The following is an 8,715-nucleotide window of genomic DNA, read 5'->3' on the forward strand; positions in this document are numbered from 1 at the left end:
CGGCAAAGGATTCGGAGACCGACTTCCCCAAGGATTCATTACCGAGGAGCTAGAGCTGCCAGACAGCTGGTTGCTGATAATTCACCTCGTCCTAAGGCAGGTGTTTAAAATAGCTCCTGTGACTGACTCACTATGCCGAGAAGGGCCAAAGGGTTTCAGATGCTACCTCGGGGGCAGCTGGATGTTTTCCTTGCAACGGGACGTGGGGTGAGATGCCACCTCCAAGTCTGCTGCTCTTCAGGTCCCTGGGGCGAGCCGGACCTCCGCTCCCCGGGTGGCTTTTCTCCTCTGTGCTCAACTGTGTTTTTCCAGCAGTGTCAGACTTTTGGCTGTTCCTCATCTCCCATTCCCAGAAAGAGATGTGGAAAATAGAAACGTCCCTTTTGCTGTGGCTTCAGGCTGCCCTGGCTGGTCCTTTCTGCACAACCAAGCACCTTAGTGTACAGAAAGTCACAGGTGTGATGAGTGCTGGTGCTTTGCAAGTCCTCAGTCATACATGGGATAGACTCCAGTGCTCCCAGAACGGGAGGTCTAACGGCCTGAAAGCTCATCCTGGTCCTGCTTCATCCTTTTTTTCCCCACTTTCTGAATTACAGATACTTCCCCTGCTGACACCATGGAGCAATAAAAAGTTGTAAAAGGGAGGTGGGAGAGCGGTGCTAGCTCCGAATCGCTTCCCACTGGGTAACTCCGGTGGTTTCATCCTCTCCTGGCATAGCTGACAGCCCTGAAGGGCAGCGAACAACCCTCTGCCAAGGAGAAATGAGGGGTGAAAAGGTCTTTTCCCTTCCTCCAGCCCCTGTGTCCAGTCCTCAGGCCATGCTGTGACAGTGATGGGCGTCGTGGAGGGGAGCAGCAAGCAGCCAATGCTGCGGCTGCCCATCTTCAGGTCTCCCGTCACATCAACCACGGTCCTTTCCTCATGGCAGAGGTCTGGGACCCAAATCTGGTGGCTCTCAGCCTCGTGAAGGTATTACTGTGCAGGAAGGCTGGTGCACAGGGGATCAAATATGCACGCATCCTTTTCCAATACCCAGTTGGAAATGCACCCTGGCAGGACAAGACAGTACCCAGGCAGCAGGATCTTGCTGGGGGACACGATGGCACGGTTCCCCTCCTGCAACACAAGCCGTGCAGGGACAAAATCATCAGCAACAAGTGGAAATGAAGTGACTATCAGCACCCCAGCCCCACGCCGGACCTGCTCGGCCTTTCTGCGGCAAGTTTTCTAAGAAACACCACAGCAGTTAGCAAGCATTTACGGGAAGGGTGGGCCGAGCTCAGCCTGCAGCCAGGACAGCCGCGATAGCATTTTGGTGGTGCCGGCGGGGGGAGGACGACGGAGGCCACCCAAGGGGCTCGGGCTCCTCACGGTAGCAGGTGGCATGTTGGGGAAGTTTGCTTTTGTGTAAGAGCAGCTTCCTGGATGGTCCGGGGAAAAAGCAAGACAGGAGGTTAAATACAAACCACATCTCAAAATAGGCTTAAAATTTGAAGGCGTTTGGAGCTGCGGTTCCTGCTTCTAGCAGCCCTGAGGAGGAGATGAGAGATGCAGCTGAGGAAAGAAAGAAAGAAAGACAGAAAAACAGAAAAAAAGGAAAGAAGGACGAAAAAAAGGAAAGAAGGACGAAAAAAAGGAAAGAAGGACGAAAAAAAGGAAAGAAGGACAAAAAAAGGAAAGAGGACGAAAAAAGGAAAGAAGGACGAAAAAAGAAAAAAAGAAAAAAAGAGAAAAAGAAGCAAAAAAAGGAAAACAAACCGACCAAGTTAACACTTTCTGCTGAAGGCAGAGGCACTGCAGTGACACAGCACACCAGGTCACCCCACAAGGCTGGGACATGGCTCCAGCACCCCTGGTTCCCTCCGACAGCAGCCCCACAGCTCAGAGCGGTGCTGGCAAGCCCAAGGTGTGCCAGGGAAAGAGGGGACTCCCTGGGCATGGGGGGTTTAAGCAAAAAAGCCATGGGGCAAGCCAAGGAAAGCCCTGATCTGTGTCAGATCCGGCTGGGGGCCTTGCAAAGTAACTTGCAGAAAGGGAAATGTGCGCCTTCCTTGAAGTAGGAGACACAGCCCTGTGTGCACACAGCAGCAAGTGCCCCATGAGGTCAAGCAGGAAGAGAGCTTCAAAACTGAGCATATTAAATTAATTTTAAAAAAATTACCAAGAAACAAAAAACAAAACCCAACACCCTAAAGCTGAAGCACCGTGGAGCTGGGAAATGGGGTTTGACAGTTTGGAGGGTAAAAGCTTGAGCGAAGCATTACCACTGCTGACTGATAGCGACCAACTTCTTGTAATCCGAAGATCGACTTCCTCTCACTCCGCGTTTGCCACAGCCGAGCTGGAGGTGGGGACAGCCCGCCGGCGGCTTTTTTCACCCACCGGCACCCAGCATGCAACACCCGCTCCGCGCCAACAGAGCCGGAGCAACAGGATCTGCCTTACCAAAATTTAATTTGGCTGACAACATCCGGCCTTTCATAAGGTTGCTTTGATCTTTGTTTACTCACCATCCCCAGCACATGCTCCGCACCAGCCTGTGGATGAATGGAAACGACAAGGGCTCCACACTCCTTTGATCTCTCCCAGGAGACCTGCCAGAAGCAGTCAGCACTGGAAACACCCCACCGAAGGCTGGATCCAGCCTTCCCCATGGTGCTTTCAGCTGGCTGGTCCTGGTTAACGCCGCTCAGCAAAACTTTGGAGTTAAGTCTCAGCTGGAGACAAGCTGGCAGTCCTCTCAGTAGCCACGGTGTGGTCACCTTACCCACGAACTCCCAGCATCCTTCACCCCACACCGCAATGAAGGGATGTCTCCATCACGTCAAGTGGTTCGTTTTTATTTAAAACCGCATAAAAAAAATAAGATTTCTGAATTCCCCTGTACAATATTAACTATTAACAAAAAAAACCAAAACCACAAACCTGCCAGCTACACACTTGGTTACATGTAAAGACTCAACAGCGCGGACAGCCTGGGCTGGCTCCCCCCTCCCCAGCCCGACAAGACACCCGTGGGGAAAACCAAAACTCATCTGCAAACTGAGATCTGCACGTGGCGAGGAAACAACATCAACCAGAACTATGCACACAGACAGCTGGGAAGCAGGCAGCCGCTCCGCACCTCCACCAGACATCCGACAGGAACATTATGGACCCAGGGATGGACACAGGACAGACACAGAGGGAAGACTCGAATGGAAAACCGGGGGGATCAGCAGCTGTAGAAGCAAGGCGTGGGTTGGAAACCCACATGAATTATAAATAAATAAATAAGTTATCCTACTGGCTAGAACTCTCTTAAAAAAACAAAAAACAAATTCATGAAAATAAATTAAAAACGAAAACTGGAAAAAAAACCAGGTAAATGTAATCGCTATTAACAACTGTACATCAAACTTCGGTCCTGTATAACTTTTTACACATTTACAGCTCTGTTGGTTTGCATTGTTTGTGCATTCATGAGGGCACAGGGAAGCAAAGAACCCCAGAAAATCCACGCGAGATGGAGGCACGGGAGGCGAGGCATTGCCCGCTTGGCTCCTAAGCATCTTCTGACCCGTTTTGTTTTTGAAAAGGGAAAAGGAACTATATACCCAGGTGAGTCTTGGAAAAGCAGCAGTGTAGGAAAATTCAAGTATTTCCTCCAGCACAGCCCAGATCGCAACTGAAGGCACTCGAGCACGGTGACAGCGGAGAAGAGACAGCCATTCGGCTGCGGTACCTGCCCTCCCCCCCAGTCAATTTTCCCCCGTTGAAGACTTTCTCGCAATAAGGTCTCCGATCTTCTCGCGGTCCCGAATTCAGCAGGTCAGGAAGACACTTGGGAGCCTCCAAAACCAGAACCAAAACAAACAAACAAAAAAAAACCAAACCAAAAAAAATTTACTGGCAAACCATCCAATGAGAGAGGGTCATTCAGATGGGAGTCCAGGCCAGCTGGGTTGGATGGTGACCACCATCACTTGGAAGACCAGGTCTCCAGCCCAGCTCCAGGACAAGATGTGCGCCTTCCCATCTGATGATCCCCGCTCAGCGCTATGGTGACAAGGAAGCAGCGCTATGGTGACAAGGAAGAAGTCTGGTGGTCTTTGCTTCTTCTGGCCAGGAGATACATGGAGCTGTTATTTGCCAGGCTCCTGGATCAAACTGTGCAGGTGGATCTCTGCTGTCTCCTGGGGCAGGTGAATGTCTTGCAGCCACGGATGATTGAAAAGGTCATCCAAAGATGGCCTGTCCGAGGGGCGCATAGACAAACACCACCTGATGAGGTGCTGGCACTCTGGGGAGAGAAACCAGAAACCGCTGGTCAGTCAGAGAAGGCTCCTGTCTGCCTTGTACTGCTGGGCCATGCTGGGTGTGCTCAGAGCTGCACCCAATCGATTATCCGTTTTGGAGGACAGCAGGCTGGCAGGATGTGCCACCTCCTCCAGCTAACCATGGGAGATCAACCGCCTTCACCGCTGTAAGAGCGAAATACTTGTGTGCTCGGTGCTGTCTCCCAAAACCCATTATCCCTGCAAAGCCGGGTACTCACCTAGAGAGACCCGCCGTCGGAAGAAGAGCTGGCCCCCGATGATGTCCTCGTCCTGCTCAAAGGGGACGTCCCCGCAGACCATGTCATAGAGCAGAACGCCCAGGGACCAGATCGTTGCCGAACGGCCATGGTAGCGGTGGTAGCGGATCCACTCTGGTGGGCTGTACACCCGTGTTCCTACGGGATATAGGCAGAGCTGTCAGGTGGATGCTGCCTGCTCCCAGATCCTTGTCTGAGCATCCCCGGGGATGTGTGACCTGCCACCCCCTCGCCAGCACGTGACTCTTGTTTACAAACTTTGGGTTGTAAAAAAAAGCCGCTGGTGCCGGAAGAGGGCAGCACGGGCCCGGGGAAGGCCCGACCGTTACATGCAAAAAAAAAAACCAAACACCCCACCGGTGGGGAAAGACCACGCCTTTCCCCCCCCTCAGCCTTGGCCCCCCAAAAAAATAAAAAATAAGCCAAGGCAAACAAGGGGAGCGGAGCAGTCCAAGCCCTTCCGCACCTGCAAACCAAACTGGCCAGCGCACGGGTTTTGCAACCCCCCCCCCCCCCCCCCGTGTGTTTGTTTTTGTCGGGCTGGCTTCCCCCAGCCCCAGCCCGGGGCAGGGTGGGTGGCAGAGGGTGTCAGCAGGGCCGGGAGCCGGCTCCTGTTTCACAACATCCGCTCCGCGCCAAAAAGCAACTTGGCAGCCGGTTGAATAATTAATCTCCCCACCACCACCACCCCCAGCAAAGGGTGCAGAACCTCTGGTGTCCCACCAGGCTGGGCCCTGCGATGCCCGGTACCAGGAGCATCCCCTGGGGTGGAGGCTCACCGTCAAATTCGGTGTAGACTGTGTCCTTGAGGAAGGTGCCGGAGCCAAAGTCAATGAGCTTGAGCTCTCCGGTGGCGAGGTCGATGATGATGTTCTCATCCTTGATGTCACGGTGCAGGACACCGCAGTTATGGCAGTGCCGCACGGCCTCCAGCACCTGGCGGAAAAGCCCCCGCGCCAGCTCCTCGGACAAGGACCCCCTCTCCGTGATGAAGTCGAAGAGATCCTGCGACGGCTCCGGACGCTCCAGCACCAGCACAAAGCTGTCTGGCAGCTCAAACCAGTCCAGGAGGTGGATGACGCCACGGAAGCCAGAGCCCACCTTGTTCAGCAGCACTATCTCCATTGGCACACGGGTGCCACTGGGCTGCGGTGGGACAAAAATGCCGTCAGCAGAGCTGATGCTGCGCTGGGGGTCCGGTAGCCCCTGCCTGGGATGCTCCAGTGCTCCCTTCTCTGGTCTCACTGGTGCCTGGGCATCCCCCCCGCCCGGGGGATGCTCCGGTGCCCCCCTGCCCAGTCTCACTGGGGGATGCGCCGGTGCCCCCCTGCCCGGCCCCACCGGTGCCTGGGCATCACCCCGCCCGGGGGATGCTCCGGTGCCCCCCTGCCCGGCCCCACCGGTGCCTGGGCATCACCCCGCCCAGGGGATGCTCCGCGTTCCCCGGTGACCCCACGCCCGCTCCCCCCCACGGTGTCCCCCTTTCCACCCTCCCCCGCCTCGGTTTCTCCCGCCCGTGGGGTCCCGGTTTCCCCCGGTGCCCCCGGTCACTCACCAGCTCGCCCCAGTCGGAGATCCGTTCCCGGACCACGTGTTTGATGGCCACCTGCAAGCCAAGGGGAACGGCGGGCTGAGCACACCGCCCGCCCCGCCGACTCCCCCCCCTCCTCCTCCTCCGCCGTCCCCGCCACTTACCGGGGTGCTGTCGGAGATGCGGATACCCGAATAAACCGAGCCGTAGCCGCCGCTCCCCAGCAGCGGGCCCACCCGGTATAGATTCTCCAGCGGCTCCTTCTCTTTCCCTGCGGGCGACACACGGCCGTCAGCGCTCCGCCCGGGGCCCCAACCGTCCCCCAACCGATCGGGACCGAGCAGAACCGGGCCGTTCCTCTCTTACCTGGCTGTAGTTTAGCAGTATGCAGCTCCCCACCCGTCCCGGAACGTAGATGGGCCAACGGGTTAATTTTCGAGAGCAGCATCCCGGCCCCCTCGCCCGATTTCGGGGCCGGTCCCGGCACCTCCCGAACCGGACCGGGCACCGGTGGCTCGGTTCCGGCGGTCGGGCTGCCGAGCGGCAGAGGTCGGGCGGGGGAGCCCGGAGAAACGGAGGCTGTAGGTTGACGGCAGCGGGGCGGATAAGGAGCGGCCGCGGCGCGGCTGCTCCGCGCTCTGCCGGGCACCCGTGTGGCGGGGCCGCCCCCAGCCGGCCCCGGGAGTAGCGGGGGCCAGGGGCGGGCCAGGGAGAGCCGGGGGGCGGCGCTGCCTCGCCAGGCCCAACCGCGCCGGCCCGCCCAGCGCCGCCACAGCCAATAGGGAGAGAGCCCCGGCGAGGAAATGCCGCGGCGGCTCGCGCCGTGGCGGGAAGGAAAAGGCGCCAAAGGCGTTCGGGGCTCCGTCTTGGCGGTTTGAGGGGGGGACGACATGGAGTACGGGATAAAAAGAGAAAAGGGAGAGCGGGATGTGGGGAGGCGCTGAGACCGTCCGCCGGTGCGGCCAGTCGGCTGCTCGCGTCCCCGTTCTGAGCGGGAGTCCCACCGCGTCCCGCGGTTGCCAGGGCTTTGACAGAACGCGCGATTGTTCGTTAAGCGCGTGTAGGCAGGCGGGGGTGGGGGGCAGAGGGAAACCCACCCGAGCGGCGGTGCGGGGACACGAGGGGCTCGTCCCGGCCCTGCCGCCACCCCAGGGTCGGGCTCCCCGCGGCCGTGGCTCTCCCCGTCCAGCTGCAGCATCCCCGCGGCTGGGGTGGCAGAGCTCTGCCGGCTGGGAGTCACGCAGCTCCTCTTCCTTCTGCATTCACGTGAAAATCCCCAAATTTTTTAGCTTATTCTTCACTTAATTATTTTTCCTGCAATCTCACATGTTCCCGGTGGTGCTCGGCAGCCCCCGGGCCCCATCCTGCCCACTCGCCCTCGCTGCTGTTACTTCATTGTGGGCAAACCGGTGTCTGAACTTTTCCCTTTTCTAGTAAAAGTGGTGATCCCAGCTGGGGAGTCCTGACTAACAACTCTTTTTTATGATTTTTTCCTTTTTTTTTTTTTTTTTTTCCACGGAAGTTGCTGGCTGAGATGCTTTCCTGAGTTCCAGAGATAAGATAAATAATTTACTGGATGGAGGTCTCTGATTACTCACTCTATTAGCATTTAGAGCAAAGAGCTCCAGCCACCGGGAACTGAATTATTCCAGACGAAGCCCATCTGGGCTCCCGCGCCCGAGCGAGACCGAGGAGTTCCCAGCATCCCACACATACTTGTGGGATGAATCGCTTGAAATCGAATGGGGTTTACTGGAAATGCTGGTGAGCTCCCAACTCCTTTAGTATTTCTTCTTTAAAAAAATTAATAAAACAACCAAAATGCAAACCCCAAAATTAGTTGTGGAGCTGCAGCTCAGCCCTCGCGCTGGCCAGGAAGGGCTCACCACTGCCGTTGCCTCTTTTAGATTTACCAAGAATGTGGCACATCCTCTTTCAAGGGGCTGAGACAACTGAAAACTGAAACACCTACATTGTTTTTTACCCAGAAGGTGATATTTTTATTTGGAGAAAAGTATGGGGAATCCGACTCAGCAGCCTTCATACGTTTACTTTTTAAATTTTAAATATATTGTTATATTTGGGGTGATGCAAGCTGACGGTGGAGGAGGGGGGGCGGGCAGCGCCTTTCTTCTGCCTTATTCCCACCCAACGCCTGGGCATATTTGGGACAAGTGGTTCTGCCAGTCGGATCTCAGCCAGGGGACGGGGTGACTCAGCATCTGGCCCCAAACTCATTATCAAATTCTTTGCTGGGATCATGAAAGGTGCTGAAGGGGCTGCCCTGGAAACCCAGGCTCTTTATTGACAAACAAAGCTTACCCCGGGAGCAGCAGGGCTTTCCTGGGGACTGCCTTCCCCTGACCTCCTTGGGAGGTGCAGCCTTCTTCCTCGCTCTGCCCAAACCTTTTCATTAGCGTCGAAGGGAGCAGCATGTCTTGCAACCCGGATGATCTGGGGCCAAATCATCCTTGTGTGTAAACTTGCCCAACTGCTAATTTCCCTGGGAGACTGAGTCAGCTGCTTCTTCCTGTGGGCGCAGAGGGCTTGGGGAGAACCCCCTGTCTTGGAGGTGATGGAAAGGCATTTCTCCATGCCCCGGTTGCG

The 8,715-nt window shown here is 56.3% G+C and overlaps 1 protein-coding gene across 1 annotated transcript; it reads right to left on the bottom strand.

The window, feature by feature from the left end:
* Positions 1-2,820: 2,820 nt before the first annotated feature.
* Positions 2,821-6,812, bottom strand: PIM1 (Pim-1 proto-oncogene, serine/threonine kinase). The gene is made up of 6 exons (XM_075775718.1): positions 6,475-6,812; positions 6,273-6,379; positions 6,133-6,183; positions 5,357-5,723; positions 4,539-4,715; positions 2,821-4,283 (listed from the first exon to the last, which is right to left on the bottom strand). Exons 1-6 carry the CDS (start codon positions 6,554-6,556, stop codon positions 4,126-4,128), a joined length of 942 nt encoding a protein of 313 aa, XP_075631833.1. The 5' UTR covers positions 6,557-6,812; the 3' UTR covers positions 2,821-4,125.
* Positions 6,813-8,715: the final 1,903 nt, after the last annotated feature.

Source organism: Balearica regulorum, chromosome 25 (genome assembly GCF_011004875.1).
Source record: "Balearica regulorum gibbericeps isolate bBalReg1 chromosome 25, bBalReg1.pri, whole genome shotgun sequence".
Lineage (NCBI taxonomy): Eukaryota > Metazoa > Chordata > Aves > Gruiformes > Gruidae > Balearica > Balearica regulorum.